The sequence below is a fragment of the Hemitrygon akajei genome, chromosome 2 (genome assembly GCF_048418815.1).
Source record: "Hemitrygon akajei chromosome 2, sHemAka1.3, whole genome shotgun sequence".
Classification (NCBI taxonomy): domain Eukaryota; kingdom Metazoa; phylum Chordata; class Chondrichthyes; order Myliobatiformes; family Dasyatidae; genus Hemitrygon; species Hemitrygon akajei.
In genome coordinates, this window is record NC_133125.1 from 153,282,072 (window position 1) to 153,301,011 (window position 18,940).

General features: G+C 43.4%; 1 protein-coding gene across 3 annotated transcripts in view; it reads left to right on the forward strand.

Moving 5' to 3' along the window:
- The first annotated feature begins 7,300 nt into the window (after positions 1–7,300).
- Positions 7,301–18,940, forward strand: part of LOC140717090 (uncharacterized) — a 51,182-nt gene continuing 39,542 nt past the window's right edge. Inside the window, exon 1 of one of the 3 annotated variants that reach the window (XM_073030301.1) lies at positions 7,301–7,458. In XM_073030301.1, coding sequence (XP_072886402.1) covers positions 7,401–7,458 — 58 coding nt within the window. In that variant the 5' untranslated portion in view covers positions 7,301–7,400. The remainder of the gene's footprint in view (positions 7,459–18,940) is intronic. The other 2 variants (XM_073030291.1, XM_073030281.1) reach the window with 2 other exon arrangements.

Consider the following 18,940-nt stretch of genomic DNA (forward strand, 5'->3'; position numbering starts at 1 on the left):
CAGGCAGTATGCAAACTGATTCTTTCACCCAGATACTCCATATTAGCCAACATACTGATCCAAACTAGTCCCATTTGCTCAAGTTTGGCCTAAGGCATTATAAACCTTTCCTGTCCACGTATCCAAACAACTGTCTTTTAAAAGTTGTTATTGTACTGCATCTGCCTCAACCACTTCCTCTGACAATTCAATTTACATATGTACCACCCTTTATAGTTGCCGCCTTGAGAGGCAACTATACTATTTAAAAATAGTATAGTTGCCTCTCAAGTTCCAAGTACATTTTTCCCCTCTCAACTTCAAACTAAGCCCTCATGTTTGGGGGTTCCCAATCATAGGAGAAATATATTCATCCTATCAATGTCCACCATTATCTCTGTAAGATCGCCTCTCATTCTCTTATGAAGGAAAATAATTAAAGCCTGTCCAGCCACTTCCCTATAACTCAGTCCCTTGAGTCCTGGCAGCATCACTGGAAATATTTTTGGCAATCCTATTGATTTAATAATAGTATTATATAGCAGGATGACCCAAAGCTGAACACCATACTCTGACTGTAGCCTCATCTGCCTTTTGTGCAGCTGCATCATAACTGGCCAACTTCACCGTTAATGCCCTGACTCATGAAGTCTGCTGTGCCAAAATCCTTCTTCACCACTCTACCTTGATTCTACCTGTATGGAACCATGAACCTGAACTTCACGGTTCCTCTGTTCAACAAAACTCCCTTCACTGTGAGAATTCTATCTTGAATTGACTTTCCAAAATGTAATACCAGCCAATTATCTGAATTAAAGTCCATTTCCCATTCATCAGCCATTTACTCAGCTGATGAAGATCTAATTTTGGATATCCAAATTCCTCCAGCCCACAGAGAGTCACCGATGTACACCGGCACCATCAGACTCCAAGACAGAGAAGCCAGAAATCCATGAGCTGGGTATCAGAGGATCAGATTTGGAGAGGGTCAGTAGCTTTAAATTCCTTGGTGTCAGTATCTCAAAGGGCCTGAAATGAACCCATCAGAAGTAACCCCACCCCCCAACCATTGAACACATCTACATGAAAGGTTGCCATAGGAAAGCAGCATCCATCGTCAAAAAAATCCTCACCATCCAGGTCATGTTCTTTTCTTACTGCCACAATTGGGTAGAAGATACAGGTGTCCCAGACTCACACCATCATGTTCAAGAACAGTTACTACCCCTCAACCAACAAAAGGGGATAGCTCCACTCATTGAAGGACTCATGACACTCATTGTAATGTCATGCTCATTATTTAATGCTATTTATTTTATTGCTATCTGCATTTGCACAGTTTGTTTACAGTGAACAGTTCCTGATGTTTACAGTTTCTGTACTATCGTACGCCTAAGGAAAAGAATCTTAGGGTTTTGTGTGGTGAAATGTACTAACTCTGCTAATAAATTTTACTTTGAACTTTGACATCCTTCACTGTTGCCGTTCCAGCTGTTGTTGATATAATCTATCATTATTAGACTCTTTATCTAATCAGCCAAGTCCTGGCGTGTGTTTCCTGTAGATTTTCACATGGCATACCTGCTGTCAGTCCCAATAATGAAAGTCAAAGTTCAAAGCACCCAATCCATATCTGAAGATTTAAGTTTATAGTTGTGTTTACACAGTTCGGATGTATTTCAACAACTTTTTTCGTTATTTGCTTAGGTAAATGGTACTGGCTCACAACTGTCAAATTTGTCTTTGTTTACACAGCTGCATACATAATTTTAGTTGTTAGCTGTGAAAAGCACTGACAGTTTTTAGAACAGAAGAGACAGGAACAGGCAATTCAGCCTTTTGGGACTGTGCCATTCATTGAGATAATGATATACTGTCCCTCAGTTGCATTTACCAGAACTGTTCCCTTAACCCTACATGTCCTCACTATCCAGAAATCTATTTATCTCTATTTTGATTGAACTCAATGACAGGATCTCCACACCCTTCCAGGCGAGAAGAATCTAAAGATTTACTCGCTGTTACAGAAAGAAATTCCAAGGAACACGCACAAAAATGCTGGAACAATGCAGCAGGCCAGAGAGCATCTATGAAAAAGAGAAACAGTTGACATTTCAGGCCAAGATCCTTCATCGGGGCTGGAGAAAAAGATAAGAAATCAGATTACGAAAGTAGGGGGAGGGAAGGAAGATGTACAAGGGGGTAGGTGATAGATGAAAGAGGGGTAGGGATTAAGTTAAGAGCTAGGAAGTTGATTGGTGAATGAGATAAAGGGCTAGAAAAGGGGGAATCTGATAGGAGAAGACAAAAGGCCATTGAAGGAAGGGAAGGGGAAAGGAGCATCAGAGGGAGGTGTTGGGCAGGTAAGGAGATAAGGTGAGAGTGGAAAATGGGAATGGGGAATGGTGAAGGGGAGAGGGAACAATTAACAGAATTTTGAGAAATTGATGTTCATGTCATCAGGTTGGAGGCTACCCAGATAGAAAATAAGGTGTTTCTCCTCCAACCTGAGTGTGGCCTCATGGTGGGAGTAGAGGAAGCCATGGTCTGACATGTCAGAATGCGAATGGGAAGTAGAATTAAAATGGGTGACCACTGGTCGATCTGGCTTTTTCTGACTGAGTGTAGGTGAAGCCGTCTCCCAATCTAAGTCGTGTCTCACCAATTTACAAGAGGTTAATCGCCTGGAACACCGGATAGAGTAGATGAACACAACAGACTCACAAGTGAAATATTTGCTCACTTGGAAGCACTGTTTAGATCCTGAATGGTGATGAGGGAGAAGGTGTGGTACTTGTTCTGCTTGCAAGGATAAGTGCAGCAGAGAGATCAGATGGGAAGGATGAATGGACTAAGGAGTTGCACAGAAACTCCTTCCTGCAGAAAGTGGTATTTCTAATCTATCTACGCCTTTTATAGTTTTATATGCTTCAACAGCTTGCCCCTCTGGTATTCTTAATACAATCCATCCTCTCCTTATGGCAAATATTCTCCAGTCCAGACAACATCCTGGTAAAACTCTCCTGCACCCTTTCCATATACTTCCTATTATGAGCAGACAATGTTCAAAATGTGACTTAACCAAAGTTTTATATAGTTGCATCATGGCTTTCTCATTCTACCCTGACTGAGGAAAGTATGCATACCGATTCCTTTTGTTTTACTGCTCTATCTACTTGTGTTGCCATTTTCAGGGAGCTGTGGACTTTCACAATATTCTTCTGCATGTCAGTCCTCCTAAGAGTCAGCCGTACCACTTACCGTACACTTATATCTTTGGCCTCTCCAGATAAAGAAGAGGGATGCTTATGAGAGAATGCTGTTCGGACTACAGTTCAGCATTCAATACCATAATTCCTTCGAGGCTCAACAAGAAGCTCAGAGACCTCGTCCTTCACCCTGCCTTGTGCAGTGGGATCCTGGACTTCCTGTCAGATCACCAGCAGGTGGTAAGAGTGGGGTCCCTCACCTCTGCCTCTCTGACCCTCAACACAGGAGCCCCTCAGGGCTGTGTCCTAATCCCCCTCTTTTACTCTCTATATACCAATGTCTGTTTCACCACCCATGACTCCAATCTGCTTAATAAATTTACTGATCATACCGCAGTGATTGGCCTAATCTCTGTAGGCAGCTTCATTATTATTTGAGAACTCATCACCCTAACACAGTGGTGTCAAGAAAACAACCTCACCCTTAATGTCGCAGAAACAAAGGAGCTGTTTTGTGGACTACAGGAAGACTGGAAACAGGCTAACCTCTATTGACATCAATGGATCTGGGGTTGAGAGAGTGAACATCTTTAAGTTACTTGGCATCCACATCACTGAGGATCTCACATGGTCTGTACATACTGGCTATGTGGCAAAAAAGGCACAACAGCATCTCTTTCACCTCAGATGGTTGAAGAAGTTTAGTATATGCCCTCAAATCCTAAGACATCCAACAGGGGCACAATTGAGGGCATCCTGACCGGCTGCATCACTGCCTGGTATGGGAACGGTACTCTCTTTTTATATCTTTTTATTAATTTTAAACAAACATAAGAGAAACATAGATACAGAGAGTTTGAGAATACATAATTACCGGTAATAGGTTAAAGTATAAATACAAATAGATGATAATCCACATATAATAACCTCCCAAACTCATAGTAATTATGAAAAAAGGAGTAAATAAGAAAAAAAAAACCTCCAAAAAAAAACCTAACCAACATGGGCCATTGCATTATGTCAAATATACACAGTAGCGTCAATAACTCTGTACCTCCATCCAAATAATTAAGGATAATAAAAGTAAGGTTTAGGAAAAGTCAGTTTAGCTCATATGAAAATATTGAATAAATGGTCTCCAAGTTTCTTCAAATTTAATTGAAGGGTCAAAAACAACACTTCTAATTTTTTTAAAACTCAAACAAGAAATAGTTTGAGAAAACCACTGAAATATGGTTGCAGGATTAATTTCTTTCCAATTCAATAGGATAGATTTTCTAGCCATTAGCATAACAAATGCAATCATCCACTGAGCTGAGGGGATAAACAACTATTATCCACCATTGGTAAACTAAAAATTGCAGTAATAGGATGCGGTTGCAGGGAGCTGTACTCTCATTCGCAGGATTCTGCAGAGAGTGGTGCGGACAGCCCAGCACATCTGTAGATGCGAACTTCCCACTATTCAGGTCATTTTCAAAGACAGGTGTGCAAAAAGGGCCTGAAGTATCATTGGAGACCTGAGTCACCCCAACTACAAACTAGTCCAGCTGCTATCATCTGGGAAAAGGTACCACAGCATAAAAGCCAGGACCAACAGGCTCAGGGACAGCTTCTTCCACTAGGCCATCAGACTGATTAATACATGCTGACACAATTGTATTTCTATGTTCTATTGACTGTCCTGATGTATATACGATTTATTACAAATTACTATACATTGCACATTTATAGAGAGATGCAATGTAAAGTTTTTTTATGCAAGTAATAACGTCAATTCAATAACTCACATCATATCTCCGCCCAAATTTTCAATGAATCTAACGTATAGCCTGCTGCATCAGTTGACAACCTTTCTGAATACCCACGATTTGACCAACAGGCATGTAGATACAGACAACACACAGCATATACGGTAAATCACATAAAATATACAGGACCATGAAGAGAGGAGGGAAAAAAGACTGCAAACACAAGATCATGATGCAAGAGACAATCAGAGGCAAGTCCATGGTAGTGGTAGTGCAAAACGTGGTCCCTCGTGTTTATTGCTGAGGCAGGGTCGGGGTTGTGCAGGGCAATTCAAGAACCTCACATTTGTCAGAAAGTAGGCTTCTGTACCTCCTGCTTAACCATAGCAGTGTTGTAAAGTGAACAACGTCACCAGAGAGACACTGAAGCTAGTGGATATAGAAGTGTTTTTTATTTAGCAATAAACAAGCAACAGGCATCATTCAGCATTAGAGGCACTCTTGGAAGGAGAGGCCTGCCAGACCCAATGGTATACTGCGTCCAGTGCTCTACGAGACTCCCTTGTCCACTCATCCCCCCCCCCCCCCATCCCTTCCCACCAATCTCCCTCCTGGCACTTATCCTTGTAAGCGGAACAAGTGCTACACCTGCCCTTACACTTCCTCCCTCACCACCATTCAGGGCCCCAGACAGTCCTTCCAGGTGAGGCGACACTTCACCTGTGAGTCAGCTGGTGTGGTATACTGTGTCTGGTGCTCCTGGTGTGGCCTTTTATACATTAGTGAGACCCGACGCAGACTGGGAGACAGTTTCGCGGAACACCTACGCTCGGTCCACCAGAAAAAGCAGGATCTCCCAGTGGCCACACATTTTAATTCCACGTCCCATTCCCATTCTGATATGTCTATCCATGGCCTCCTCTATTGTCAAAATGAATCCAAACTCAGGTTGGAGGAACAACACCTTATATATCGGCTGGGTAGCCTCCAACCTGATGGCATGAACATTGACTTCTCTAACTTCCGTTAATGCCCCTCCTCCCCTTCTTACCCCATCCCTGACATATTTAGTTGTTTGCCTGTTCTCCATCTCCCTCTGGTGCTCCCCCCCTTTCTTTCTCCTGAGGCCTCCCGTCCCATGATCCTTTTCCTTCTCCAGCTCTGTATCACTTTCGCCAATCACCTTTCCAGCTCTTAGCTTCATCCCACCCCCTCCGGTCTACTCCTATCATTTTGCATTTCCCCCTCCCCCCCTCTACTTTCAAATCTCTTACTATCTTTTCTTTTGGTTAGTCCTGACGAAGTGTCTCGGCCTGAAACGTCGCCAGTGCTTCTCCCCATAGATGCTGCCTAGTCTGCTGTGTTCTACCAGCATTTTGTGTGTGTTGTTGTTTGAATTTCCAGCATCTGCAGATTTCCTCTTGTGAGACCCAATGTTATACTGTATAACATTTTTCAAAGCTACAATCAAATGTAACAGCAGGATAATTCTATAGACACAATGTTTCTACATCGCTCCCTTTGAATTACATATAACTTTGAACCCCTTCCATCTAAACACCCACTCTCCAGGCACCCAAAATGAATGTTAATTCCCTCTAACTCAGGGCTGTATTCATGCACATGCAGACTTCTACGACCAAATGGAGTGTTTCTTTGTCTACAACAAACCCCCAAAATGCAGCATTATTCAGAGCCACAGTTTAAATTCAATCTATAATCGACATTGAGGTCTGAAGACTGGCTGCTGTAAAAATCAGTATTTGCTTTATTCCATAAAGCAACAAGGCCCTTGGAAACCCATAGGCAGTCGTTGCTAAGTAACTGATCTATGCAGTTGGAGCATCAATATACATAACCAAGAAAGACAGACAGACACACACACACACACTCACAAAGAAACAGTAGTACAGCAGTCATTCTCTACAAATACAGCAGGGAAAAACGGATATACGATTTGCATAAAAACAATCGGAGAAAAGGACAATAACCTAATTAACATAATTTAAAAAGCATAAACTACCCCTCTGAACTGAATGCACTTTTCCATTGCCGTTTAACGAGTGTAATTTAATAACTTCGCTTGTGCTACCAGAAATAATATATTTTATCAAGAATATATTAAATATAAACCAGCTTACAATTAAATATTTAACTTTCGTAAGGCAGGCACTGCGGACCTCGATTTGCATATCTTACTTATCTTGCTTACTTATCTTATTTGCATATCTTACTTATCTTGCCTGTGAGAATTACAGCCCCAAAACGGATATCGACATGGGCGGGGGCGGGGGCGGGGGCGGGGGCGGGGGGGGGGGTGGATTGGAAATAAAACATTGTACGAAGAGAGCAAGAAACCATCAGAGGCAACAAATAAACTGACGCATATCCGGACTCCGAATCCCTCCCACTCTTACCCACCGCCCCTGTAGAAAAACGGTGAAGTTGATGCTGATTCGACATGTTGTTCTGCTCTCATTTCCTCTCGCTCTTTCTGTTGTTGTCGTTGGGATCTTCAGGTAAGATTCTAACCACCACGGGACAGTGGAAAACATATTCTCATCTCAGTACCTACTGATAAATTTTGCCAAATGTAAACTCCGTTATTGGTTCTTGGTGAGCGGGGGAGGGGGGCGTGATTGTGGTCGTCATCACGGTCCAGAATTCTTAATGGCCAACGCTATTTATTGTTCTTGTTTTAAAATGTGTTCATGGGATTCTGGTGGGACGTTTATTTATTGTTACATTTTAGCTTGGGTTATACGGTTAATTTGCTTGTAGGTCACCCTGTTACCGGGGTGCGTATTAATCACCTACCCGTCTGTATGTGACTGAGTGGGTTCTCTGCTCGGGTCACGGCGCCCGCTTTGTTTTTTGTGTTCGTCACAAGAGGGGTCCTCCCAGTCAGATCCCTCCGTACGCCCGGAACATCGTTTCCACACCCCGCTACCCACGAGAGGAATGCAATGGGGGCGGAATCAGTAACCCGCCTCTTTGCGCATCGAAGAAGGATGAAAGCTGGTTTCACGCTTCATCCCCGGCAGCTGCGTAGCAGAGGACTCTCTGATCTACGGGCTGTTCCCGGATACAAACATCCGGTACTGCTGGCAGATCATCAACTTGGTGAAAGACGCTGTTTGTTCGGCCCAAAACTTGATGGACATCGAGGTGTCCATGGCAGAATGCTGCCAACTGGCAACTTCTCGGCTGCAGGGGTACGCGCTGAGGGACGCACTGAAACTTGGTGCAGCCACCGCAAGGACCTGGTGGGGAAGGACCACGGTTTAGGGCTCTTCTCCCGCGGGAGTAGGGGGGGGGGTTTGTGTGGCGGGAAGTATACCCCCTCAACAATGGTTATGCAATATGAACTAGTAAATTGCCACGTGAGTGGCTGAAATCGTGAAACTGTATAGAATATAATTGTACTGTCTGTAAAGCATTCACAGTTATTGAATGGTTTATTGTTAATAATTGTGAATAAAGTATATTTTAGTAATAAAAAAACAGCTGTTGAGTTAAACAAGCTCTTCTCGTCTGTCATCATGGTCTGAAAGCTCACCACAGTGGTGTCAGGAGTGATGATGATATTGAAGAGCTATGACATCAGATGGAGCACCTGAAAACTGAGGGAATAAGTCAAGGGAGTGAGCAGTATGCCTGCCCCTGCACTGGCCTCCTGAAGATGAGACCTGGAGGGAGGACCAGGAAACCAAGCATCCTAGACCGACCTCACTCGTGGCCCACATCGGGGACCCAAAGACACTATAAATGTGGGAGAATGTGCAACATGGTAAACACCACCGATGCTGCCAGAACAGGAGGAAGACCAAAGGGCCTCAGCAATTAATGCCACAAGGTTGATCCTGAAGATCCCCAGGTACCGGTCACCTGGAACCTTACCTGGTGCAAGTCAGTCTTGTGGCATGGCACAACAGGTGGAACCCCACCGAGACGGCGGTGCACCTCACCCTGCAGATGGATGCCCTCCCCAACCTAATGCCAGCTGAGTAGTGTGACTATGGGGCTGTCGTTGCAGGACTGGAGCGGTGTTTCAGGCAGAGGCTGTTAGAGGAAGCAATGAGCGAAGAACTGGGCAGTTCACAGCATCATGTGGAAGAATCCTTGGGGGCATTCACAGGAGATCACTGCCACTGTACTCCGCATGGCTACCCCTAGTTCCCTCCCGCGGTCCAGGAAGAGCTTGCCCTCCACGCTTCTGTAAAGGAGCTGACACTGGAGTGCCTTCGGCAGCATGTTCACCTGAAACCACCATCATTGCTGGTCGAGGCACTGGCAGAGGGGGAGAGGGCAGAAGCAATTTTAGCCTCCCAAGCTGTTCCAGCGTCGCCCCGCACGCCGCTTACCCGGGCTTGTATCACCAAGTCGGAGGAGGAAACTGACGAGGAGGATCCCGTGAGACAGGTCCGACCTACTCCGCGTTCGCCCTGTCACGTGCCAGGGAGTGATCTCTGCTACCGTTGTGGTGAGTCAGGCCATTTGGCCCGGGGCTGCCTCACTGCACCACACCACAGACTAGTGCAGCCGTGGGGAAACGCTGAGCACTGCCCGAGACCTCCAGCAGAATCCTCTCTGTTATCACCTCTCCAGGTGGGCCGTTTGGGTGAAGAGCAGGCTTATGGGAGGACTGCATGTTGGAGGGCTTCAGATGCCTTGTGTTGGTGGATACGGGGTCAACCAGCACCATCAAACATTTGAGTGGACCGGCCATCCCCATCTAGGTGGACAATGGTGGCAGTCCAGCTGGCTATGATCTCTAGTGACTATGTGGCAATGAGAGGGAAGGGTTCACTGGGCATTGCAGTGGTGGAAAGATGGTAGAGCACAAGGTGTGGCTAGCCAACTGCATCCCAGGCAGCGGCATCGTACTCCACCAGGACTTTTGGGACTTTTTTGTGGAGTTTGGAGCTGCTGGTGATGGCTGACCCTTCATGTAGGGGCAGTGTGGCATTCTGGGGTTCATCAGCCCGCTCCAGTGTTCCTAATGGCCAGCGGTATTTATTATTGTTGTTTTCAGATAGATTCATGTGATTATGGTGGGATGTTCAAGTTCGTTTATTGCTACAGTTAGCTTGGGTTATACAGTTATTTGCTTGTATGTGGGTCATTCTGACTGTAATTGGGGTGTGTAATAATCACTCACTTCCCCATGTGACTGGGTGTGTTTTCTCCCTGGGTCATAGTTCCCTTTCTGTTTTTTTTAGTTGTTACAATAAAGTGGCTGTTGGGTTAAATGAGTTCTCCTCGTCTGTCATCATGGGCTGAATGCTCACCACAATATATTCCAATGCATGGCATCGGATCTGTTAGTATTTCATACTTTGAAGCCATATGATGCACATACCCTCTACAGTTAGAGGGTCTAGAGCTGTGTCTAGGTGGGTCTAGAGCTGTTTGATGTGGAGAGTGCCCTGGATGTTTAGATTGGGAATACAGAGTGAACTCCCAATGTGGATCTAATGCTCTCAAAGCTATCTGAAATGCTCCCTATGTTAAATACCTCAGAATTCCCATTAGTTTAGCTGATCTTATACTTTTTCAATAAGGCTTTGAGAAATCCTCAGGTGCTATCCTCCGTATAGCTGGCAAACTCAAACCATGACAGACCTCTCTGTCATTACTTTTTGCATACTTAACACCTTTCCCTCCCCTGTTTATAATCTCCAGTATTTCCATTCCTGCGGTATGCACCATCTCCATAGTTCCTTACAACATAACCCATCATCTATGCCAGCTCACAGAGGAATCCCATCCCTACCCCATTTCCTATTGGCTGTTCTTCTGGCATTTCTGTACACATTACCATCCAAACTGCACAGCAGACTACTTACATTCTTCACTAACCTGCCAGGCTGGTGTTGTTGGGATGTTGGAGGAAACCAGAGTACCCAGAGAAAATCCGCATTGTCACAGGGCGAATGTGGAAACTTGAGATAATGCCAGAGGTCAGGATTTAAACTAGATTACTGGAGCTGTGAGGTTGAGTGCCAATGTGCTGCATTCTGTGTATCCTGTAGTACATCCACCAACATTCTACCACTTCCAGCACACCCCACCCATTGTCAGAGACTCAGCGTAGAATTGTGTTGAATATGGATCTCAAATACTCCAATTGTACTCTATTTATGAGGATCAGAAATTACCTGAACCTCATTAAAGGAGACGTATAAAGACATTGGTTAAGGAGTGTGATAAAGCCCAGAGTCAAGGCAAATGAAGTTTATTGTCATTTTCACAAGTGTGGTGAGGTATGAGGTGATGGAAGACTTGCTTGCATCAACATTATGGGCATGTAGGTTCAGAGATCACACAGTTTAAAGTACACTAGACAGTGAAGAAATAAAGATGTTGTTGGAAAACAAAATGATAAATCCATGGTTGTGCAAAATATTCCTTTGCTGAGGTTGTGCAGATTGGTTCAAGAACCTGATGGTCATAGTAAAGTAGCTGCTCCTGTGGAGCTGCAGACTTCTGAACCTCTCGTCTGACGATAGGAATGGGACCCTTGTGGTGGGGTCCTTGATGGTAGCCTTGAATTACCCAATTACACAATTAATTTCATTTTGAGATCCATGAACTCCCACCACAGCCTAGAACATAGAGCGTTATTAAAAAAGGACACTGCCTGCAGATAAAAGGCAGTTTTTCCCCCCAACTGCTCTCATGTTGGATCAGCTGGCTGTCTTATTAAATTGAGAAGGAACTCTACCATAATATTTTACTACTCAATTTGCAGATGAAGCTTGACTTAATTGGGTGTGCAGATACTGCAGCACCTGATGCCAGTCACACACCTGTATCACAATCCTGATAACACCTACTCACATTCCCATAGCACTCCTAATAACTGGTTCTGGATAAACATATACCCACATTCCCAGCACAATCTTACAAACACATCCTACCTGTGCTCTGGATTGTAGCTCCAATTTCATTCCTGATCTTAGCTCCATCTTCCCATCCTTGTATACTAAGGCTCCTCCACTCTTGGAAATATCTTCACCACATCTATTCTGTCTAGACTTTTCAATATTCAATAAATTTCATTTCACCTTTTTCCTCACGCCCCCCATTCTTCAAAACACCATAAACCCAGAGCTGTCAAACACTCCTCAAATAGTAACTCTTTTCATTCCAGAGATCATTCTTGTTTACCTCCTTCACTGCCTATCCTTTCTTAGATAAGGGGCCCAAAATTGTTCACTATATTCCAAGTGTCGTCTAACCAGTCTGTTATTAGTTCTCAGAATGATTTCCTTGTGTTTATATTCTAGTCCTCTCAATATGTACGCTAATGTTTCATTTATGTTGCTCACTACTGACTGAACCTGCAAGTTAATTTTGAGAGTATCGTCCACTAGGACTCCTGAGTCCCTTTGCAACTTTGATTTCTGAATTTGATCCCTGTTTAGAAAATCTTCTACATCCTTTTTCTTTCTACCCAAGTGTGAAACTATACACTTCCCTACATTGTATTCCACCTGCCACTTCTTTGTTCAGAGCCCTAATCTGTCAGTCCTTTTGCAGACTCCCTACTTCCTCAGCTGCACTTTTGTCCATGTTTGAATGTTTTTACATATTGAATTGCTGTCCCATGTTTGGCTGATTAGATATTTGCATTACCAAGCAGGTTTACCTGATAAGGTGGCTAAGACAGAGGTATAGAGTTCCAAAAAGGGAAGAATGAACCTTGTGAAGATAGGATCCAGGTGGAAAAAGGTAGCACAAGTAATGAAATATTGAGTTCTATTTTGATTCTAGGACACAGAATCAGTACAATAATTTGTCAGAGTCAAGTTTATTAAAACATAAAATTTGTTGTTTCACAACAAAGACATGGTACGAAATGTAACATTTTAGAAATGAACCAGCAACAATAGGTTACACATGGAGTCTGGTTCTGATGTTAAAACCACTATCTTTATTAGTAACTATTTATGGTATAGTAATTTAAAGAAAATAAACAGAAGTTAACAGATTTATATGTATATGTGTGAAAGTATAACTCCCAGACTATTGAGCTTGGGGGAATAAGACTTAGAGTCTTGAGATGGTGAAGTAGTAAAGTTCAGTCCTCCATGGAATAAATGATAGGAAAGAGATATTTGTAATCCACTTTGTACTGGAGAGAGAAGGCAAGTACGAAGTATCCACAGGTTCCATGCTGGTAAATCAAGATAACAGTCGCCGTAAATCTTGTCCGTATTGACATTCCAAATCCATATTGTTATGCCGTTGGCCCCCTCCTTTGTGAAAATCGCAAGAACTCTAGTTAAGGCGGGTCAACTGACCCAAGAGAGAGAGACGTGCGGAAGACCACGTTCTCCCAAGAAGCAGAATAAAGGTGACTTTGACTATTGTCTCATGGAGACCACCTGAAAAGCCCTCGGGCAAAGTGGGCTGGTTGAGAGAGAGATCGCATTACCTGCAACTTGATTGACACCTGCGATCCCGTGAAGAAGTATAAAGGCGGGTCTGAGGGGAGGACCCTCAGATGCACCTCAGACGCACCCAGATGCACCAAGGAAACACACGAAGGAGAAACGCTAGAAATCCTGCGACAGCGTTTTAATAGCTACAGCCGGTGGTGGGGTTCGTGTGCGTCCTTCCCTTGCCTGGGATTGGCGACTTCACCACGGAAGACGGCCTAGCTACAGGGGAAGCCACAGATGAGAGTCCATTCCCCCAACGAGACTTCCGACTACCTCCTACAGGTTGGAAAACCTGTCGGGTAAATGCTTCATGTTCTCTGTCTTTCTAACAAAAGTGCACCAACGCGACACTTCCGCCGGCAACTAAGTGAAACTGCCGTGATCTAAAAGACTTTTAGATATCCAGCGAACGATATAAAATCTACATTACCCCTAGACGACGATCGAGCTTGTGTTTTGAATGATTATTACACCGGTGTTTAGATTGAGTTTTGACGATGTATATGATCTGAATGTTTTGTATTAACCATACGTTTGTGCCCCTTTTTGAATAAAACGTTTGAAAATAGTAGCATCCGACTCAGCTGACCCATCTATCTTTGCTGGTAAGTTACCTGGTTACGGGGTTTACGTAACAATATACAAATTATTACTGAAAGCGACCTGTCATAGGAATATCATCTTCCAGTGGTTACCACACAACATACCCAGGCAAGAGCTACACAAGTGGTTCCACAAGATATCCCAAAATCCACTCCTATGGATTATACAAAGTGACAGTCCTACATTTGTTGTGCACCGTGTGCCGATGTTTAACACAATCTTTTGGGCTTAAAAGAGTTCCAAACCATAGCAGTGACAAGCTGAAGTTTCAGCTTGCTTGTCCATTCTTTTTTTTCTTTTTCTTTCTCTCCCTCTCTCCATCTCTCCCTCCCCTGAAGGTCGTTCTCTCTCTGTGTAAAAACCTGAAGCAAACCCCTTCAGCCTGTGACTGACGTCATAGTCCTGCCTCACTCAGGCGCTTAAAGCAACAGTCCACAGTAAACAAAACCTGTGGGTTCATAACAGACAAAACATTTCTATAAATTACAGGATAAATAAAAAGAGCAAAAATAAGGCAGTATCCATGTGTTCATGAACTGTTTCTAAGTATGTTGGTGGAGGGGAGAAGGTATAACTAAATCACTGAGTGTGGCTTTTTAGCATGAAGAAGGCATGCCCTGAATGTTGTGCGCGCTTGGTGATCAATACCCAAAAGCGTCCAATATCCTCGCAGGCAAGGTACAACAGAGCTGTTAGGGAGGGTTTACTCTAATTTGGCATGGGAATGGGAGTGATAGGGCTGAGGAAGGGATAAACAGAAATAAAACAAAGATAGCGTGCAACAGAGATGATAGAAAGGACAGGCAGGAGATGAGGCATAATCACAGCCAGTGGGATGAGTTACATAGAGGCGTGGTGCCGTTAAAACAGAAAGCAACAAATACTGGACTGAGAGTGTTATATTTGAATGCATGCAGCATAAGAAATAAAATAGATGATCTTGAATTTCAGCTACAGATTGGCAAGTATGACATTGTGGCCATCTCTGAAGGATGGCTGTCATTGGGAGCTGAATAAGGATATACAGTGTATTGGAAAGATAGGTTAGTCCACAGAGGGGGTGATGTGGCCCTGTGTATAAGAAATAATATTAAATCATTAGAAAAGGATGACATAGGTTCGGAACGTGTAGAGTCTCTATGGACTGAGTTAAGAAATGGCAAGGCTAAAATGACAGTTGTATACAGGCCTCCAAACAGCAGCTGTGATGTGGATTGATGTGGGTGTGGATTGCAAATGTGGATTGATGTGGGTGTGGATTGCAGGAGACAGAAAAGGCGCGTCAGAAGGGCAATGTCATAATGATCGTTGGGGATTTTAACATGTAAGTGAATTGAAAAAACCAGGCCAGTACTGGACCTCGAGAGAGAATTTGTAGAACGTCTCAGTGATAGCGTTTTAGAACAGCTTGTTTTTGAGCCCACTAGGGGATTAGCTGTGCTGGATTTGGTGTTGTGTAATGATCCAGAGGTGATAAGAGAGCTTAAGGTTAAGGAACCTTTAGGGAACAGCGCACTCAATATGATAGTGTTTACTTTGAAATTTGAGGTGGTGAAACTAAATTCCAGTGTTATGATACGGGAAAAATGAATATAGAATTGGGACAGGTTTTTGATTAACAAATAAAACATTTGTTAAACACTGCTCAATAAAAATGACAAGTAAGCAAATGACTAATAACTGGAAGTTAACTGCTATACAGCAACTCGAACAGATCCTAAAACGATAAATGTGAACACAGTTCTTAAAGCGATAAATGCGAAAGTCCAAATGATTTGTACAATCAATTAGGAGAGACTTCCCTGAAGTAACAAATTCCTTGATTCTCTCCCTGAAGTAACAAATTCCTTGACGACGTGATGTTACTGCTGATCCCAGCCAAAATATGCCTTGCCCAAAGGATTTACGATGAAGGAAATTAAAAACTGCTTAAAAGCACTGATCTTCTCCTTAGTGAATAACCCTGCTCCAATTCTTTCTTCTCTTATAGCAGGGACTATCTCGGATGCAGGTTACTATCTTCTTTAAATGAGAATTCATTAAGGTTGCTTCTGCAGTAAACTGCCGACAACACCAAATTTTCTCGATCCTTTGGGTTTTCCATATTTCGGTAAATTCTTCACTCTCTGAATTGCAAAGGTAGAAGCCAAATCACAACCGGCAGTGGGTTTAGAAACTGCTGGCACACTTACAATAGAAAGTAAAACTCCGCTTTAAAACAAGACTGCGTCATGAGACAAATATGCAGCATAATGGAGTCACTGACGAATTAAACAATGAACTGACCTGCGTCACAGCAAGGCTTTCCCGTTTTATACCTGTTGAAACAGGCCATCACATGACCTCTCACTGGTGGGAAAATTACATCATGTGACCTCACACTGGCAGGAAATTTCATCACTCCGCCATCACAAGACCGTTACATCATGCTCACCAGATACTGAATTACATCATGATCATGCGACAGTCACAAGATACCCACAGGGTATGTAAAGCCAGTGTGTCATTATTTCAGTGGAATAATGGAAATTACAATGGCATTAGAGGAGAACTGGCCAAAGTTCGCTGGAAAGGGACACCAGCAGGAAGGACAGCAGAGTAGTAATGGCTGTAGTTTCTGCAAAAAATGAGGGAAGTGCAAGACAGATATACTCCAAAAAAGAAGAAATTTTCAAATGAAAGGACACTACCATGGCTGACAAGTGAAATCAGAGCTAAAGTAAAAGGAAAAGAGAGTGCATACAAAGAAGCCAAAGCTAGTGGGAAGATAGAAGACTGGGAAACTTTTAATAACTTGCCGAAGGAAACTAAGAAGTTCAGTAGGAAGGAAAAGGCGAATTATGAAAGGAAGCTGTCAACTAATATCAAAGAAGATACTAAAAGCTTTTTTTTTTAAGGATATAAAGGGTAAAAGAGAGTCGAGGGTAGATATGGGACAAATAGAAAATGATGCTGGAGATATTGTAATGAGATGTGCAGAGATGGAAGAGAAGTGAATGCGTATTGTGCATCAGTCTTCAGAGTGGAAGAGAACTGCAGTATACCGGACACTCAGGAGTGTCAGGGAAGTGAAGTAGGTGCAGTAAAAATTACGACTCAGAAGATGCTCAGGAAACTTAATGGTCTGAGGGTGGACCTGATGGAATGCACTCTCGGGTTCTGAAGGAAGTAGCTGTAGAGATTGCAGAGGCATTAACAATGATATTTAAAGAATTGATAGATTCTGGCATTGTACTGGATGCCCGGAAAATTGCAAATGTTACTCTGCTATTTAAGAAGGGTGGGAGTCAGCAGAAAGGAAACTATAGACCTGTTAACCTGACATCAGTGGTTGGGAAGTTGTTGGAATCAATTGTTAGGGGTGAGATCACAGTCTACCTGGATGCACATGTCAAGATAGGCCAAAGCCAGCCTGGTTGCCTGAAAGGAAAATCCTGCCTGACAAACCTACTGCAATGTTTTGAGGAAATTACAGGCAGGGTAGACAAAGGAGTTGCAGTAGACGTGGTATACCTGGATTTTCAGAAGGCTTTTGACAAGGTGCCACACAAGTAGCTGCTTAGCAAGATAAGAGCTGATGGAATTACAGAGAAGTTACTAGTGTGGGTGGAGCATTGGTTGATTAGCAGAAAACAGAGAGTGTGAATAAAGGGATCCTATTCTAGCTGGCTGCTGGTTACCAGAGAAGTTCCACAGGGGTTGGAGTTGGGACCGCTACTTTTTATGATGTATGTCAATGATTTGGAATTAAATGGATTAATGGATTTGTGGCTAAGTATGTCAATGATACAAAGTTAGGTGGAGGAGTGGGTAGTGTTGAGGAAATGGAGCCTGCAGAGGGACTTAGATAGTTTAAGGGAATGGGCAAAGAAGTGGCAAATGAAATACAATGTTGGAAAGTGTATGGTCATTTACTCTGGTGGAAAAAATAAGTGGGCAGACTATTATTGAGATGGGGAGAGAATTCAAAATGCAGAGATGCAAAGGGACTTCGGAGACCTTGTGCAAGATACCATAAAGGTTAACCTCCAGGTTGAGTTGGCATGAATGTTGGCATTCATTTCTATAGGTACAGAATATAAGAGCAGGAATGTGACGTTGAGGCTCTATAAGGTATTCTTGAGACCATACTTGGAGTATTGTGTGCAGTTTTGGGCTCCTTATTTTAGAGAGGATATACTGACATTGGAGGCCGTTCAGAGAAGATCCACGAGAATGATTCCTGGCATGAAAGGGTTACCGTATTGAGGAAGGTCTGGCAGCTCTTTGGCTGTGTTCCCTGGAGTTCAGGAGAATGAGGGAGCATCTCATAGAAACATTCTGAATGTTAAAAGGCCTGAACAGATTAGATATGGCAAAGTTATTACCCATGGTAGGAGAGTCTGGTACAGGACGGCACAACTTCAGGATTGAAGGACGTCCATTTAGAACAGCGAGCAGGAGAAATCACTTTATTGAGAGGGTGGTAAATCTGTGGAATTTGTTGCCATGAGCAGCTGTGGAGGCCAAGCCATTAGAGATGCAGTTAGGTTCTTGATTAGCCAGGGTATCAAAGGGTATGGGGAGAAGGCAGGGGAGTGGCAATGACTGAAAGAGTTAAATCAGCCAATGATTGAATGGCGGAGCAGACTTGATTGGCTGAATGGCCTATTTCTTCTCCTACATCTTATGGGCTTATGACGGATGTTACCTTTTTAAGTTATTGTCTTTTGAAGTGATCCTTGATGGCGAGGGTTGTGTATGCAATGGGTTTGGCTGAGTTTGCAAACTTCTGCAGTCTTTGGTGACGTAATAATTCTTCTCAAACTCTGAAAGAATTAGAGCTGCTGGTGTGCTGCTTTCACGACTGCATCAGTGTACTGGGCTAATTCCTCTGAAGTGTTGATTACCAGGATCTTGAAGCAGCTCACTCTTTCCACTGATCCTGAGGACTGGTATGTGTTGTTCT